The 18,334-nt window shown below is 41.5% G+C and overlaps 1 protein-coding gene across 6 annotated transcripts in view; it reads right to left on the reverse strand.

The window, feature by feature from the left end:
- Window positions 1-18,334, reverse strand: part of SLC26A8 (solute carrier family 26 member 8) — an 84,097-nt gene that overhangs the window by 9,758 nt on the left and 56,005 nt on the right. For 4 of the 6 annotated variants that reach the window (XM_038553857.1, XM_038553856.1, XM_038553852.1 and 1 more), the window contains 8 exons: window positions 15,311-15,458; window positions 13,576-13,689; window positions 7,768-7,845; window positions 4,968-5,063; window positions 3,712-3,818; window positions 3,561-3,630; window positions 3,044-3,136; window positions 2,772-2,903 (listed from right to left, as the gene is read on the reverse strand). In XM_038553857.1, coding sequence (XP_038409785.1) covers window positions 2,772-2,903; window positions 3,044-3,136; window positions 3,561-3,630; window positions 3,712-3,818; window positions 4,968-5,063; window positions 7,768-7,845; window positions 13,576-13,689; window positions 15,311-15,458 — 838 coding nt within the window. The remainder of the gene's footprint in view (window positions 1-2,771; window positions 2,904-3,043; window positions 3,137-3,560; window positions 3,631-3,711; window positions 3,819-4,967; window positions 5,064-7,767; window positions 7,846-13,575; window positions 13,690-15,310; window positions 15,459-18,334) is intronic. The other 2 variants (XM_038553855.1, XM_038553854.1) reach the window with 2 other exon arrangements.

Here is an 18,334-nt window from a genome sequence, read left to right on the forward strand (position 1 = left end):
CAACTTCCCTCCATGTACCAGTGATGTTTTCATTGTCCTGTGAGCCAGACTTAAAATCACCTTTGACTTATTCTTTCCCCTCATCCCTGGGTTCTAATTTGTCTCCAGCACCTCCTAATATGGTGTTTGAAGTGTTTCTTCCACCAGTCCCTTTCTCAACCCCTCCATCCTTCATCAGACTTCTTTAAGAAGACAGAAATTACTGGAGCAAGGCAGTTTTTACCTTTTGCTTCTTTCATCCTAATAGACCTAGGGTGCCTGCCATAGCATAAGGACAGCACCCAGTGCCAGGAATACAATGGCATGCAAGATGTGAATGCTCAGGGATGCCTGGGTGGCTCAGCAGTTAAGCGCATCTGCCTTCGGCTCAGGGCATGATCCTGGAGTCCCAGAATCTCCCTAGTTTGATTTAAAATTCCATGAATTGGTGCCCCTGACTGGCTCAGTTGATGGAGCATGTGACTCTTGATCTCAGGGTTATGAGTTCAAGCCCCATGTTGGGTGTAGAGATAACTTAAAAATAAAATCTTTAAAATAAAATAAAATTCTATGAATTGCTTCAAAATAATTCTGTGATTTTGAGGGGCTATACACGGGTAGGCATAGAGATGAAACAAAATTGACCATGAGTTATAAAAAAAAAATTGATCATGAGTTGATAAATCTTGAAGTAGATGGTGGGTATATAGAGACTCAATATACTTGTCTCTACTTTTGCTTATCTTCAAAATTTCCACGAAAAAAACATTTTTGAAAAAGAACAACCTGGAAGAACCTTGAGGACATTATGCTAAGCGAAGTAAGCCAGTCAAAAAAGATAAATAGTATAGGATTCTACTTAATGAGGGATCTGGAATAGGCAAATTCATAGAGACAGAAGGGAGAATGGTAGTAGCCAGGGTCAGGGATGAAAAGGAAATGGGGAGCTGTTGTTTAGTGGGGACAGAGCTCCAGTTTTGCAAGATGAAGAAAATCTGCAGAGTGATGGTTGCACAAAAATGTGAATATATTTAACTACTGAACTGTACACTTAAAAACAGTTGAGATGTTAAATTTTATGTTATATGTTTTTTACCACAATAAAAAAGAGAGAAAAAAAGAAAAGGAAAAAGAACTACCTGAGGACAGAGATCATTAAAATTCGTTTTCCTTTTTCAGTTCTGGGTGCAGAGTAGAAGCTCAGTGGGGCAGCCTGGGTGGCTCAGTGGTTTAGTGCCACCTTCAACCCAGGGCCTGATCCTGGAGGCCCCGGGATCAAGTCCCATGTCAGGGTCCCAGCATGGAGTCTGCTTCTCCCTCTGTCTGTCTCACTCTCTTTCTCTCTCTCTCTCTCTCTCTCTCTCTCTGTCTCTCATGAATAAATAAATAAAATCTCTAAAAAAAATACTAGGTGATCCTATTCTACTCTAAAGTGTTTTTGCTGATGTCCTGTAAACACCTTCTATGATGCTCAGTGCAGTGTGGATACAAAACAAAAGTTAGAGTGTTAATTCTGTCCTCTTGGCAGGGAAGTTGGTGTTCTTAGGGAGTTCAGTAGAATGTATGCTCCATTAGGATATATGGGAGTGAGAGTGGGTGCTTGGTGTTTGCAAGTGCCTGCATGAGAAGGGGGACAGGAGGATTTTGTGTTGGGGGAATAAATGTGTGTGTGTGTGTATGTGTGTGTAAATAGAAGTGCTCCTCCAGGGTATAGGTATAGACTGAGTGAAAGTCTCCAATGCTAGAAATGAGCTGTGTGGAAAAGAAATAACTATTTTTTTTTAAACTTTATTTTATTTTATTTTATTTATGATAGTCATACAGAGAGAGAGAGAGAGAGGCAGAGACATAGGCAGAGGGAGAAGCAGGCTCCATGCACCGGGAGCCTGACGTGGGATTCGATCCTGGGTCTCCAGGATCGCGCCCTGGGCCAAAGGCAGGCGCCAAACTGCTGCGCCACCCAGGGATCCCGAAAAGAAATAACTATTAGATGAAGGGAATTAATTTAGATCAAATCCAATTAGAAAATAATGAACACTTTGTAATTCATCCTAAAATACCCTTCAAATGGTATAAAATTTACATCTATGCTTATCTACCCTCCACTCCCATCATCATTTCTTTGGTCACAGGCAGACATTAGGAGACCCTGGCACATCCTTAAGAACCCCAGCCACCTTGACTCTGCTGTCCTGGTTGGAATTAGAAGCAATCTTTTTTTGGCGGGGGTGGGGTGGGGTGGGGTGGTGGTGGGGGGTGTGAGGAGCAGAGAGAGAGGGAGAGAATCCCAAGCAGGCTCCACACCCAGCTTAGAGCTTGACACAGGGCTCGATCCCACAATGCTGAGATCATGACCTGAGCTGGAATCAAGAGTGGGATGCTTAACTAACTGAACCAAAAGTACTGAACTGAACCAACCAAGTACTCCTAGAAAATAATCTTTAAGTCACTTATTTTCAGAAATCTAAAGCCAGGCATGTAAAAGTCAGGGAAATAGGTATAACTAGGCTATTACTGTCGATCTCAATAGGGAAAGTGTACTCTTTGTGCTAGGATGAGTCATTGGCCATGGAGTAGGGACTCAAACATCTCCTCCTACCTACTTAGAAGGGGGTCAAGATCTAAATCTCGGGTAGAAATTTTTGACTTTCAATTACTCAGAGCCCACTTAAAGAGTCAAAGTCCCTAAGGGAGTTTTGATTTTCTTTCTTCACTTCTTCTTTTTAAATGACTAGTGTACTTCCTTATAAAATGTGGAGAAAGTTATGCAGAATGAAAAAGACATCTCTAACCCTGGGTGGTGGCTCTAGCTCGTCACAGTTGCAGAAACACTGACAAATTCTTTCTTCCTGTGAGCCTTCTTCACTTTGATTAAATAGGCGGAACATTTCTTCTTCTTTAAGAGGCACCCTTACCATTTCGACCTGAGAAATATAAGAGAGGTCTCACACAGATGGTGAGTGGGAAGAGAGAGGGGCACCTGGGCGGGGGGGTAGGGTGGGGGCAGGGGGCAGGGCAGCATGGAGGGGAGCAGGTGGAGAGAGGCAGGGAAGGAAGCCATTACCTCTTTCAACAGCTTGTGCTTTAGGTGATCAACATTGACAAATGTGATGGAGTTGCAGCACTGGAAGATTTTCAGCCCAGGAAGGTTTGTAACCTGCAAGACAAAATGTAAAGGGAAGGGCAATTTCTCAGCTCTTTTATGGAGTGAGAAAAAAAAAAATCTCTAGAATCCCAGGAGAATCTGTATTCCTTCTTATAAAAGGCCAGAATTAGCAAGTTCTTTGCTCTCATTTTCACCCCCTGCTTTTCCTGCTTTCTTCTTCCCCCTCTATTTGTTCTTTTCTTTTTCTTAGCCTCCCTCCCCCTAAAGGATATGATCCTTAACTGGCTACTGTACTCTACGGATCAACCTACTTAAGTCACCCACCTCTGCCTTCCTGCCTCATTTTCCCTGGTTTTGCAGATGTGTATCTATAGTGCAGCCAAACAATAGCAAAGGGATTTTATAGAAAAACTAAGCAGCGAGCCTGGGCCTGCTCATCCTCTGAGCAAAGGAATGGACTTATTTGGAATCTTACCTCCCGATAGTCATTGAAGCTTCTATAAATGTTAGTGTTAGGGATCTGACCCAGGAGGAGAATCTTAGTTCTGAAAGGAAAGGTATTTGCTTTTAGGTCATAGTTGCCTTATCTCACCGTGGCCAACCTCCTATTACCTGAGACAAAGTACCTGTGTGACCGAACAGTGATGATGAAGAAGGCAAAAGCTATTGAAACAAGTAGTCCAACATCCAGTCCCAGGAAAATGGCAGATGTGAATGTCACCAACCAAATGATCTTATGGAAAAAGAGGAAGAAAGGCAGGGGGAGACCATGACAACAAGCAGAATTGAGAAAATCACCAGTTCTATCTCTCAGCTCACCTTCCCCCTCCTCGTCCCTCCCAATGCCTAGAATTTACAAATTCTATGCCCATATGGACTGACACCATCATAAATAATTGGGTTCCAAGTCTGTCTAGCAATTCTTGTAGGCATCCTTGGTCATTTCTCTCTTCAATTCTCTCTTGAAACCTCAAGTGCAAAATAAGGATGACAATATCTACTTTATAGGCTCTGTTAAGATTAAAAATACTCATCCTAAAGCGACCCAGAACACTCACCCAATGAAGGGTAGTTGCTATTTTGAGGCCTAGCATGCTTATGGTGAACCTTTAGCAACCTTTCCAGGCCCTTACCCCATTACCTTCTCCCTCAGTCTCAGCAGGTGACCTGACTCATCTTCACAGAGCAGATAGGCTGAAACTCGCTTAAATATTCACTTACCCCTTCACCTGCTACTTGTTAGTATCCGCATTAACTTTCCCCCCTTCAATCTGATCCTGTTGGAAATGCTACCCCTCCTACTGGGACTAGAAGTGGCACTGGTGTACTGTACCACATCTTCTCTTAGCTCCTTAGGGACCTGGATCCGAAAACTATCCCCTTTCATGTCTCTTTGCCTCTACTGGGTCCATCTCCTCTCATTATATTATGTTCCTCATCTTTTTGCTCTTTCCCCTCTATGTCCCCAGTTATATACTCTGGAGGGAAAGGGTGCTCCACTGGTTATTCTGCCTGGCAAGATACTGCCTTCTTTTAGTACGATTTGTGCCTCCTATCCTGGAATATGTTCACACTAACTGGAATAAAAGTCACTCAACTATGTCATGTATGACAAACCCTTTTTAGTAGATTTGCATCTAACTCTAGCCACCTAACTCCTTTTTATTTAATTTTTTCATTCCTCTGGGATGAGGTCTCAGTATCTCCATGCACCAACAACCTTGACTACCTTTTTCTTTTCTTTTCTTTTTTTTTTAAAAGAGTACTAGTTATCAAAGAATTGCTAGTGATCTTTACCCTGATCTCTTTTGTTTGTTCTCATTCCTTCTTTCCAACTTTCCTTTCTGTCTTCCCCTATCTCAGCAAGGGCATCTATACTTACACAATCATATTGGTTCTGCCTCCACAGACTGGGTAGGTTGTAAATGATTTCAAGGTACGGTAGGATGTTGCTCAGAATAATACCAGCCAGCACAGCCTATGGGATAAAGGTAAACCCTACTTCATTTTCCCTTCGGGGATAAAACTCCCAAATCTTCACAAAGGAATCACACACACACACACACACACACACACACACACACGTCAGCCATGCCACTCAGAAATGTAAAAATCATCAGGACCTCAAAGCAAAATCTAACCTACTTGAAGAAACACTTTCTTGTTTTCATGAAGTCCCTGCACTAGCTTAACATTTCTTAGCCTTTTCCTAGCCATCTCTCTTCTGTATGCTCTGACTGGGAATTAGAACTGATCCTATTACCAGGGATGGTTGGGTCCAAGCTTACTCTGGTTTTCTGAGGTTACTCAGTGACCAGTGGACTCAGTAGGTTAGCAGAGAAGGGAAGGGCAAAGATGAAGTCAGCAGAAATCACTTCTTTCCCATCTTCATCTTCTTCTCAGTCAAGAATCTCTAAGTGTTCTGCAATTTGCAGGGAGATGTGGTGGGAAGGAAAAAAAACTCAATCTCATAGAGATTTTGCAAGATCTTTGGCTTGAACAGGGAATATGAAGAGGAAACAAATCTTTTCATAAAACAATATGTAATAAAAATTTTACCTTTCTGAACATTAAGGTAAAATATGCCCATGTATAAAGAAAGAAGTAAACTTATATATAGGGGGATCCCTGGGTGGCTCAGCGGTTTAGCGCCTGCCTTTGGCCCAGGGCACCATCCGTGGACTCCAGGATTGAGTCCCATGTCGGGCTCCCGGCATGGAGCCTGCTTCTCCCTTCTCCTGTGTCTCTACCTCTCTCTCTCTCTCTCTCTCTCTATGTCTATCATAAATAAATCTTTAAAAAATTTTTTAACTTATATATCATTTCTATCATCCAAGAGATAACTATTGTTAACATTTTGGTTCCTGCTATATATATTTTTTTTTTTAATTTTTTTTTTTAATTTATTCATGATAGGCACACAGTGAGAGAGAGAGAGGCAGAGACACAGGCAGAGGGAGAAGCAGGCTCCATGCACCGGGAGCCCGATGTGGGATTCGATCCCGGGTCTCCAGGATCGCGCCCTGGGCCAAAGGCAGGCGCCAAACCGCTGCGCCACCCAGGGATCCCCTTGCTATATATTTTTTTCACACAAAATTGAAACAATAGTGAAGGTACTATTGTGTATCATGTTTTGTTTTGTTTTGTTTTTAAATGTGTTCGTGCCCTTTCTAACCAGTTGAGATCCTAGCCAGGATGCTCCACTGATTTCTCCAATAAGAATTTTATCACAAGCTATCCATAATCTCTCAAGGAAGGAAAGGATCATTCATAGTTTAATATTCATAGAGTCCCATTATTATAGCAATTCAGATATTCCATTGATCAGATGGTGTTCACATCTTCTCACCCAGAAACATCCTAACTAGATGCTATAAAAATAATGTGACATAATATGGTGAGCCAAAAGCAAGGGTTGTTCTGTCCCCAACATATTTATAATAAAGGAGTGTAAAAAAAAAAAAAATATATATATATATAAAATAAAGGAGTGCCCTTAGTGAATTCTGACAGATTTTTGTTTGCAATTTTAAAAAATTCTGATTCTTCTAAAGAAAAAATATCACTGTTCGAAGTAAACTAGTGAGTGGCCCTCCTAAAATAGACACTAAGAATTATAGCACCAAAGGTGCTAAATAAGCTAAATTCTGGAGATGACTTCTGCTGGGAATCAGAGGACAGCTTGTGTGATACATACAAGCTTAATCCCACCTTCTATGCATAGATTCTGGGGCAGAGTTCCAAGAGCTCTGAATCACAAGAGCTGAAGGCAGCAGGAGCCTTGAGGTGGTCCTGCTCTTCTGAAACCTGATATTCACCAGGTGGGAGAGGTGTTCAAAAGGATGGGGATAACATTGGCAAACACTCCAGCTTCAGGGATTGCCACCTCAGTGTGTAACCAAGCTGTTCCACCAGTCATGAGACCTCCTCCCACCTCCCTTCGTACTATCTAAAAATGGCTAACAGGAACATTAAAGAAATTTAAAAGGAAATTATAGCCACTGAGCTTTGATCTGTATTGTAACAAAGAACAAATTGATTACAGCCGATAATCAACATACCTGGCATCTCTAAATGCAAGGCGATCAGCCTCTCACAAAGGGAAGGAATGGCACATAAGTCTATAGAGGTGTCCCAGCTGAACAGAGTTAAAACTCAACTTTTAGAGCCTGCTTTCTAATGTAAACTGATCATAGAGAGGCAGTAATAGGGGATTGAGTTCATATGAATGCAGAACAAGGCCTTCTGGAAACATCTTAGGAAAACAGATGGCATGAATACAGAATGAGTTTCCAAGCCTGAGTCGGTGAGGGGCGTTCTGGCATCTGAAGTCTATTTTGGTCATCTTTAACTGAATCCCTACTTATAAAACTTACTTTATAGCTTATGCAATAAAAAGAAGATTAATGAGAATGAGAATAGTAACTATAATACCTAATATTTTTTGAGCACTGATGATTAGTGCAACACTATTCTCTCTATACCATAAACGTTACCTTATTTAACTCCCAATCCTGTGAAGTAGATGCTATTATTTTATTTATTTATTTTTTAGATGCTATTATTTTAAAGGAAAGGAATGGGAGGACAGGGTGACCACTGGGGACAAGGTGAATGCCCCACCAGGATGCAATCTGGAGATCGGATCTTTCTTCACTCAGTTATTTATTAATTCTACTTACATTTGGCAGTTCATTGAAAAAGCGTCCCACCTTCACCATGAGGAGCAGCATCACACCTGCGCCTACCAGAGATGCAAACTGAGGAGACAGAGCCAGTTGGAGAGAGACCATCAGGAACGTATTGGTCCCTGTCTGCAACTGAGGCCTCTGCTTGGTGAGAAGCATGTTATTTTTGTCTTAAAAGGAGTTGCATGTAACCATCCAGCCTAAGTGCATTTTTGTTGAACTGACATTTTCAGGTATTGTCAAAGTGCTAAACATACACTGTACTCAAGAAATGCTGGTTGAATGAATGCATGAAGGTTTTCCGAAAAGTGCAAAATTGTCTTGGGTATTTGAATCTTTATTGCCCTCGCTTTGCGCTGTGAATCTGGAGTCTCCTAAGGTCAGGCTTGCATTCCTTCCCAACTTTTAACTCCTCCTGGAACACTCTAGAAAAACCTCAGTAGACTCAACACTGTCAGCCTCCAAATCCAAACTGTCCCACTTCCCCTATCAGTAAATACCTCACCCCTCACTTTCTTGTTGGAGCTTGGATAGCTTCCTTAAAGCGTCAGTAGCGTTTCACCTTAAAAATGCAATGATAATCATTTCTGATGTTCCTACTTCAGTTTTTCTCTGCTTCATTGCCATAAAAAAAAAATCTACGAATGTGAGTCGGAGCTGCAGAATGCAATTCTGGGTCCTATTCTAGCTGGGTGGATGACTGGGCTCAGGGGTGCTTGGTAAAGAGTGGTTCTGATTGGCAACTACAGATGGCAAGCTGCGTGACATAGTTCCCTGTAAAGTCTCAAGGCTCTCTGGGTATAGTCTTGAATTTACTATGTCCTCTATGGATAAATTTCCATCATTTAAGCCCCTTAGAACATATACTGATACAACACAGTATAATGTCCCATTGCGTTGAGGGATAAATGTGGGGGAGAATAAAACAAACCACATATTGGAACGATGGCATATATAAGCAAGAACTATGGGAGTCCCTCAAACTAAAGCATTAATGATTTAGCAACGATTCTCTGATTTTTCTCTTCATTTCTTAGGCATGAAAAAAAGAAACAAAAAACTTCCTACTGGATTCCCTCTTGCAGCTCACTGCTGTCTGCATACAAATGAATCACTGAGAGTGATAGCAAGGAAAGCAATTTCCTACTTCCTTCCTTCTCATCCTGGCTGCTTTGTAAATGACACCGTGTGATGGTAGTGTTGAAAGGATTTGGGAAAACGGACCACTACAATGGAAACTCAGGAAGTTCTAAGGACAAACATTTTATACCCTGTAGAACTGAAACAGGTAATTGAGACCATAAGCTCCTCCAGCCAATGTACACATCAGCCTGTGGCTGGATCTAGTGTGTCTCCCTTTGGATGGTCTTTGTTGGCACTATAGAAAAACTACTTTAATTAGCATAGGAAAATACATCAGGACTTTTCCCTTCTACCACTTCTTTTTTGTTGTTATTTGTTTTGTTTTTGTCTGGTTTAGTTTTTTGTTTTTTTTTGGTGTCCCTCGCTAGGCTTGACCTACCTAACACCTCTTTTCTCCAAGTTCTTCTGATTGAAGGAAACAAAGATATGCAAATGCTAAAAAAAGAAAAAAAAAAGCTGCATAAAACCTAGATTTAAATGAATACAAATCAGACACTGAATCCCATAAAATTTGCTCCCGAGAGAGGGTTGGGAGGCCTGCCAATTAACTATGTCTTCCTTGGCTGTGCACGCAAAGGAGTGGGCTTTGGGATCAGAGGGCCATCCTGGTGGCATTGGGCCTTTAGGAGGATGCTTGATGGCTCTCAGAATCTCATACTCAGTGTCTGAACAAGATCTAAAGACAGCAAGCATGTAGAACTTTACATCTCATGTATATTTTGCTATTCTGCTCTCATTTTCCATCATTTTCCCAGGTTTTCTTTTTTTTTTTTTTTTCTTTTTCCCAGGTTTTCTTGACCAAAACTGACCCTGCCTTCTCCTTGGGAATTCAAGGTACTGTGAATTCCCACAAGCCACAGCCACGATTGACACGCAGACCCTCAGACACCAATTACTCCATACAGAGTAGGTTCTATGAAGTCAAAAAGCAGATTGCCAAGCACTGGCCAGGACCCTAGAGACCTGGGGTAGAAGCTATGATTTTTGAACCTCTTAAGTGACAGGCACTGCGATAGGCATTATTATCACCTAATTTAATTCTCATAACTGAAAAGATATCTTTATCCCCATTGTATAGATGAGGACTAGAGCCTCAAAAACCAAAGTAACTTGCCCAAGGCCACACATCTAGGAACCACTGAGTCAGGTTTCAATCTACCTGACTGACTGGCTGGTTCCAAGATTTAGGCTTTCTCCAACTGCCCCATTTGCTTCCTCTAAAAAGATAGGCACACTTCTTTCTTTTATAATCTCTTTCTTTTATAATAATCTTTAAAGCAGTTTTGAGAACCTGGGGACATGGCAAGAAGGCCAGTCCTCGGAAAGCAGGGAACAAAAGAAACAGAATCATGCAGAACAGGGAAACCCAGTGGTCAGAACGAGATGAGCTGGAAGATGGAGTGGGGGACAGACCTGGCCACAGGTCTAGGGCTCTTCATATCCCCTCTGCCATGGCCTACCAACACTATAGGCCCAGACCATGGCTGGAAGAGCCAATAGGTTTTGCTGCAACCAGTGAAGACAAGAGGGTTCTAGACAAGCAAACAGATACATATACACAGTTTGTATAAATGCCAGATTAAAAAAGTAAAGGAGTCTTTGGTGGCAAGTCAGGTCTGAGAGGTACAGAGCCAGCTCCTAGCTTCTCTTTCCTATAGTCCTGAGGAACTTCAGAGAACTGAGAGTGTTCTCAGGCAGAGTGATTCAAAAGTCTCCAAAGAGAAGGGATAGAGAGAGTACCCCACTGCTGTGGGATGAAGAAGGCCAAGTGAGTCTCAGAGGCCTTTGGTTGTCCAGATCAGAAACTCAGAGTGGAGGCTGGTGAGCTCCAGTGCCTGCCTCCAGGGCCAGGGGCCAGCAGCATTCTCTGCTCCGATCAGCGATTTATCAGGGTTTCAGGGAAGGGTTGACCAGCATCCCTAGGAGAACACCCCGCCCCTCCGTGAAGTGTCATGGCCCCCCAGGGAGAGTCATTGGTTAGGGGAATCTGCTACCCCAGGAGAACAATGTAGGAGCAGAAAATAGAATGAGAGCCACAGGCTGTCTTTGAAGCGGGCACTTTGACAGGCTAAACAACTCAGGCTGACCTAAAGCCCTTCTTCCTTCCTGCCATCTATACATATCCTAACCTTCTTTCAATGATCCACAGAAGTCCACTTCCTCCATCCTTCTCCTTTTTGTAGTATTTATGGCACTTGAAATTGTTTTTTTTTTTTTTTTTTTTATTTATTTATGATAGTCATACAGAGAGAGAGAGAGAGAGGCAGAGACACAGGCAGAGGGAGAAGCAGGCTCCATGCACCGGGAGCCCGACGTGGGATTCGATCCCGGGTCTCCAGGATCGCGCCCTGGGCCAAAGGCAGGCGCCAAACCGCTGCGCCACCCAGGGATCCCGGCACTTGAAATTGTAAGACTTATTCTGCACTTAATGTTACTTGCCCTGTGATTAGTTTTTTTCCAACTGTGTTCACCATTTCTTCCTAAATTTATGTTACACTTACCTACTGAATAAACAAAGCATGTTGTTAAAAGTTAGTGGGGACTAGTGTCTGGGATGGCCATTTCCCCTTCTTTTTTTAAATTTTTGAAAACAGGGGCATCCCTGGGTGGCTCAGCAGTTTAGTGCCTGCCTTCAGCCCAGGGCGTGATCCTGCAGTCCTGGGATTGAGTCCCACATCGGGCTCCCTGTGTGGAGCCTGCTTCTCCCTCTGCCTGTGTCTCTGCCATCTCTCTCTCTCTCTCTCTCTCTCTGTCTCTAATGAATAAATAAAATCTTAAACAAAAAAAATAAATAAAATCTTTAAAAATAAATAAATAAATTTTTGAAAAAAGATTTAATTATTTTATTTGAGAGAGAGAGAAAACATTAGCAGGGGGGAGGGGCAGAAGGAGAAGGAGAAGCACGCTCCTTGCTGAGCAGGGACCCTGATGGAGGGCTCCATCCTAGGACCCTGAGATCATGACTGACCCAAAAGCAGATGCCTAACCAACTGAGCCACCCAGGTGCCCTGTCCATTTCTACTTCTTATCATGAAATCCTCTTGTTTTGACTTCAACATTTGTGTACATGTACAGAGAACATCTTTCTTTTTAACATAGCCCATCTTCTTTCTTTCTGTCAAATGGTGGTGGAAAAGAGGACTGCTACACCTTACAGGCCAGCGTGTCTGGCTGAAGCTCTATGACAAAACGGTCCACGTGAAGTGACATGACAGGGTCTTACTCTAGACCCACGCTTTTATCCCTTCTGACTTTTATTGGCTTTCACCTTACATTTTACCTCCATTTACCCAAAGACGGAGACAATTTCTCTTCTGCCATTAAAGTGTAGTGACTATTCGTCTAACACTTCAATTTCTACCACGTATCTGTGGCCTAGGCTCGTTGTTGACTTCCATCAATGTTTCTTTGCCCTCTGAATCCTGACCCATCCTCTGGGCTCACTCCAGTTTTGATTCTGACAGATCTCTGACATTTCATCATGCTGCGTAGCTGAGCTGGGGCACCTCCCATGTGGTAGAGCTGGAATTTATATCCAGTCAGTTCAGAACCTGTGGACACTGGACTTAGAAAAATCTCATGCTTGCAATTAGACAGACAGTTGGCCTTCAGAGCCTTCTCTGTCATCATCCTCCAATTCTCTCTCCCCTCTGACCCACACATTTAGTTTATTAATTCAGCATACCTGAAGAGAATCTGACCTAGATAATTTGCTTACATTCACAGGAAGAATGGTCATAAATTCCCTAGGTTCATCTAGACAAAAGGACTTACTCTCCATCATGAAAGCCTCTTGCCATGCCCCTTGAGGCAGCTAGGAAATTTCCTAGTTCTGCAGCAAGGATGGAGACAGTTGTATTATGACTTTCCCAGACAAGAACTGGGTATATATCCTTCCACAGAAAACAATGTTAAGAGGTGATGGTTAGTTTACCTGAAATATTATTTGCAGGATGTTACACAGAAATGTTTTTTTATAGGCTAATACATAGACACTTTTCATGTAGAATAATATTTCTATAGAAAATGACTTTCAAGTCCTACGTTGACAAATGGCTTTTAAGACCAAAGTCTAAGCAAAAATTTAGGCAAGTGTGAAATCCAAGTTCTTCCAAGAGATCTTCCCTAACAAACATAACATTAAAGCAGCAACATGGGGTGCCTGGGTGGCTCAGTCAGTGAAGTGTCTGCCTTTGGCTCAGGTCATGATCTCAGGATCCTGGAATTGAGCCCTCGCCTCCACCCCCACCCTTGGTTGGGCTCCTTGCTCAGCAGGGAATTGACTTCTCCCTCTCCCTTTGCCCCTCCCCTCTGCTCATGCTCTCTCTCATTCTCTCTCTCAAATAAATAAATCTTAAAAAAAAAAATAAAGCAGCAACTGGATCAAATTAATAAAATACTCTTCTGTGAAGGGTATTATATATTTATTCATAGAGACAGAGAGAGCGAGAGAGGCAGAGACACAGGCAGAGGGAGAAACAGGCTCCATGCAGGGAGCCCGACACAGGACTCGATCCCGAATCTCCAGGATCACGCCCTGGACTGAAGGTGACGCTAAACTGCTGAGCCACCAGGGCTGCCCTTGTGTAGGGTATTATAGATAGAAGGTTATGAATAGATATGTTTTTATATTAGAGAGAAAATTCTATTCTAACATACCTGTTGTCTTCCTCCAGACTTATCTTGGATAATAGTCCTGACAATAGCACCAGTAAACACACAAGATCTGAAAAATGAGCTGACGACATTGCAAAGGCCGATGGCTATTAAATCCTGTAAAGAAGTGGTGAACACATTTGGCACACTGGTTGTTCAAGAGTGCAGGTTTGAGTTGGAACTCAAGGTATACTGTCTATTTCTTTATGTATGATGATAAAATTGTTTCCATCACTTCAGACCACACTGAAATATTCTTAGAAAGAACAAAAGGAGAGTAAATCTGATTCCTCGATTAACTTGAATCTTCATTTTAGCTAGCCATCATAAGAAAAGTACTTTTTCAAAGTAAGGAATGAACTTTTTGATGAGGCAACAGAGGATTAGCTGAGGACAAAGCACATTGACAAGTCCCTGAAACAGGGAAAGGGACATTCCTCTATGGAACCAACAGCCCCAATGTTCGTACTTTGCTAAGGGCAAAAGGCAACCTTAGCCTGACCCCCAGGATCCTGTAAGCCTACTTTAACATATAAAAATTCCTTTAGAAATTTCCTTTATCTCTAAACCCTCAGGATACATGTTGGCAACCATCCCCCAAGCACATGGCCCACTCATACACATCTGAAGGGTCTCATGACTCAGAATTTATTAGACAGTAATAAGTGACCTTTTCCCAACAACAGCTGGCCCCCTCAAGGTCCTGGAAATCTTGCTTCCAAAATCCCTTAGACACTTACCCTATCCCTAACCACCTCCCAACTCCCACGTATATAATTAGCCACTCGTCACAGGCCTGGGGCAGCAGCTCTTCCTGTCCACCAGTCCTTTCCCCTGCTTTTTAATATATATATTTTAAGATTTTATTTATTTATTCATGAGAGACACAGAGAGAGAGACAGAGACAGAGACAGAGACCCAGGCAGAGGGAGAAGCAGGCTCCATGCAGGGAGCTCGACCTGGGACTCTATCCCAGGTCTCCAGGATCACACCCTGGGCTGAAGGTGGCGCTAAACTACTGAGCCACCCGGGATGCCCCCTGTCTCCCTGCTTTAATAAAACCATCATTTTGCACCAAAGATCTCTCAACAATTCTTTCTTGGTCGTCGGCTCCGGACCTCACCTGTATTCCAAAACTTCATCACTTTTTGTCGTATTATTCCCTTTCACATGATTACAGAACTTAGAACAGCAGAAGGAAACAGTACTATTTTTTCTCCCTCCCTTCTATACTATCTCAAAATCAAAGTGGGACACCTCTGGCTTCCGTACTCTCTTTGGAGTACTAGGAAAAGGGCCTTACTTAGAATAGTGGGGAGATTAAACAAACAAAGTAGGACTGTTTCTAGGAGAGCAATGTAATTATGTTAGTAGCCTGATTTTTACTTTCTCTAACATTTCTTATTGCGCCTCAGTATGTGGTTGACTCCTGAGGACTTGGAAAGAAAGATAAAATTAAGAGGAGAAGAGTTCTGCTAGCTTAACGACACGATACCATATGTTATCGTCTTGCTTCCCTACATCATAGCTGTTTTGGGGGAATAACACTCATGTTAATTTAAGTGACTTCAAAGTTAAGCATGCCACACTCCTCAAAAATCCTTTGGCAATTATAATTCAGATTATGGTCCCACTGACTCTCTGATTACAAAGAATGCAGTCTTCATGTTAGGAGGCTCAGATCAGGGAACAAACCCTTAAGAGTCAGAGGAAATAATAGGAAGGCCTGTCATCTCACCTGGTTGGAATTCACATGGTAGTTATGGTAACTGGCAATCTTCTTGCCCAAAAATATGAGCAGAGAGGAGCTCACTAGAGCTAAGGAGAAGGCTTCTAAAATAAGTTCAGGAAGAATGTTCAAATCTGGCGTCACAGGAAACAGGAAGCTGGAATAAAATGGTGGAATCATTCCTAGATAGCAGAACAGCTGGTTGGCCCCTCCCCCACTCCAGCCTTATCATGTGGGGTGGGCGGCCCTATCCTTTTTCAAAAATAACAATAAGAGATAAGAAGGGCAACTGAGGCAGCAGCCTGCCAAAACTGCAAGCAAACCCAACCAGGTTACAAAAGCTATTGTGAGAATATTTCTGCTATTTTCCAGGTCAATTTTTGCCATGTAGCAATAGCAACAAACAGGACAGGCAAGCCATAGAGATTGATAGAAAATGGCTCATTTACGCTGTCAGAGACTGTACCAGTGGATAAACAATGGGCAGATAGCATGTCTGAGATGGTTTAGAGCTAAAAAGCTCAATGAACTCCATTCTTGTCACACTCAAATCCTTCAGGGTATAATTTTAGTCGCTGTCCTTTGTACAAATTACTTCCAATTCTACCCATACCTTCCCTCCTGTAGCTTCTCACCCCCCAATTTCTTTGTACTGTGGTAAATATGCATAACATGGAATCTATCATCTTAATTATTTTTAAGTGTGCCATTCAGTGATGGTAAGTACATTCATAAATGTGCAACCATCTCTATCATCCACGCCCATCAATCTTTCACTCTTTAAAACTGAAACTCTATTAATCCAATTAACCAATAACTCTCTGTCTCCCCTTTCCCTGACCTTGGCAACAACCATTCTCCTTTCTGTCTCCATGATTTGGTACTCTAGGCATATAAGTGGAATCATACACTGTTTTTTTGTGACTGTCTTAGTCCACTTAGCATAATGTCCTTGAGGACATCCATTCATGGACACTTATGGTTTCTTCCACATATTAGCTATTGTGAATAATGCTGCTATGAGCATTATGAGCATGGGTGCATAAATATCTACTCAAGACCCTGCTTTCAAATTAAGAGGGCATATATCCAGAAATAGAATTGTAATTCTATTTTTAATTTTTTGAGGAAACACCATACTGCTTTCCATAGTGGCTGTACCATTTCACATTTATACTAATAGCGTACAAAGAAATCTATTGCCTCATCAACACTGATTATTTTCTGTCTTTTGTAAATATGTATATATATATATATACATACGTATATATATGTGTATATATATATGCATATGTAGCCATCAAAATGGGTATGAGTGAGGTGGTATCTCATTATAGTTTTGATTTGCATTTCTCATATGATTCATGATATTGAACATCTTATCATGTGCTTATAGGCCATTTGTATATCTTTGGGAAAATGTCTATTCATGTCCTATCCCCATGTTTTGAGACAGGTTGTTTGCTTTTTTGTTGTTGGGTTTTAGTATATGTGCTGCCGAAGCGAGCACATTGTTGTTGGGTTTTAGAAGTTCTCTATATACTTTGGATATTAATCTGTTATCAGACATATGATTTACAAATATTTTCTCGTATTCTGTGGCTTGTGTTTTTACTCTATCAGTAGTGTCTTTGATGCATACAAGTTTTTAATTTTTATGAAATCCAATTCATATTTTGAATTTTTGTCTGTTTTTCTTTTGTCTATTTTTTCTTTTATTTCCTGTGCTTTTGATGTCATATCTAAGAAATCATTGCCAAATCCAATGTTATGAAGCTTTTGCTCTATGTTTTCTTCTAAAAGTTTTATAGTTTTAGGTTTTACATTTGGGTTTTTGATAGATATATATTTTTAAAGATTTTATTTATTTATTCATGAGAGACACAGAGAAAGAGGCAGAGACACAGGCAGAGGGAGAAGCAGGCTCCATGCAGGGAGCCCGACATGGGACAGGGTCACACACCCTTGGCTAACGGTGGCGCTAAACTGCTGAGCCACCCGGGCTGCCCAGTCTTTGATATATTTTGAATTGATTTTTGCATACAGGATCAGGTAGGAATCCCACTTAATTTTTTTGTGTGTGGATATCCAGTTTTCCCAGCATCATTTGAAGGATTGTCATTTCCCCATTGAATGGTCTTGGCAGACTTGCCATTTGAGTATATATACAAGGGTTCATTTCTGGGCTCTCCATTCCATTCCATTGATCTATATGTCTGTCTTTATGTTGGTACCACACTGTTTTGATCACCATAGCTTTGTAGTAAGTTTTGAAATTAGGAAATGTGCATCCTCCAGCTTGTTCTTCTTTTTCAGGATTTCGTTGGCTATTCAAGGTTGCTTGAAAGTCTGTGTGAATTTTAGGATGGGTTTAATTTATTTCTGTGAAGAACGTCACTGGGATTCTGATAAGGATTGAATTGAGTCAGTATTCTGCTTTTGGTATTATTGATACCTTAACAATATTAAGTCTTCCAATATGTGAAGATGGGGTATATTTCCATTTATTTATGTCCTCTTTAATTCCTTTCATCAGTGTTTTGTAGTTGTCATTGTACAAAATTTTTATCTACTTGGTTAATTCCTAAGTATTTTCATTATTTGATGCTATTGTAAATGGAACTGTTTTCATATTTTTTTTTCTCAGATTGTTCACTATCTGTGTATGGAATAGCTACTGACTTTAGTGTTTTGACTTTGTATCCTCCTACTTTATGGAATTTGTAATTCTTTTTTTTTTTTTTTTTAGATTTTTTTTAAAATTTTTATTTATTCATGATAGTCACACACAGAGAGAGAGAGAGAGAGAGAGAGAGAGGCAGAGACACAGGCAGAGGGAGAAGCAGGCTCCATGCACTGGGAGCCCGATGTGGGATTCGATCCCGGGTCTCCAGGATCGCGCCCTGGGCCAAAGGCAGGCGCTAAACCGCTGCACCACCCAGGGATCCCTGGAATTTGTAATTCTAATTATAGTTCTAATAGTTTTTTTTGTGGGGAATCTTAGGAGTTTCTACATATAAAATCATATTGTCT

The sequence above is a fragment of the Canis lupus genome, chromosome 12 (assembly GCF_011100685.1).
Source record: "Canis lupus familiaris isolate Mischka breed German Shepherd chromosome 12, alternate assembly UU_Cfam_GSD_1.0, whole genome shotgun sequence".
Taxonomy (NCBI): domain Eukaryota; kingdom Metazoa; phylum Chordata; class Mammalia; order Carnivora; family Canidae; genus Canis; species Canis lupus.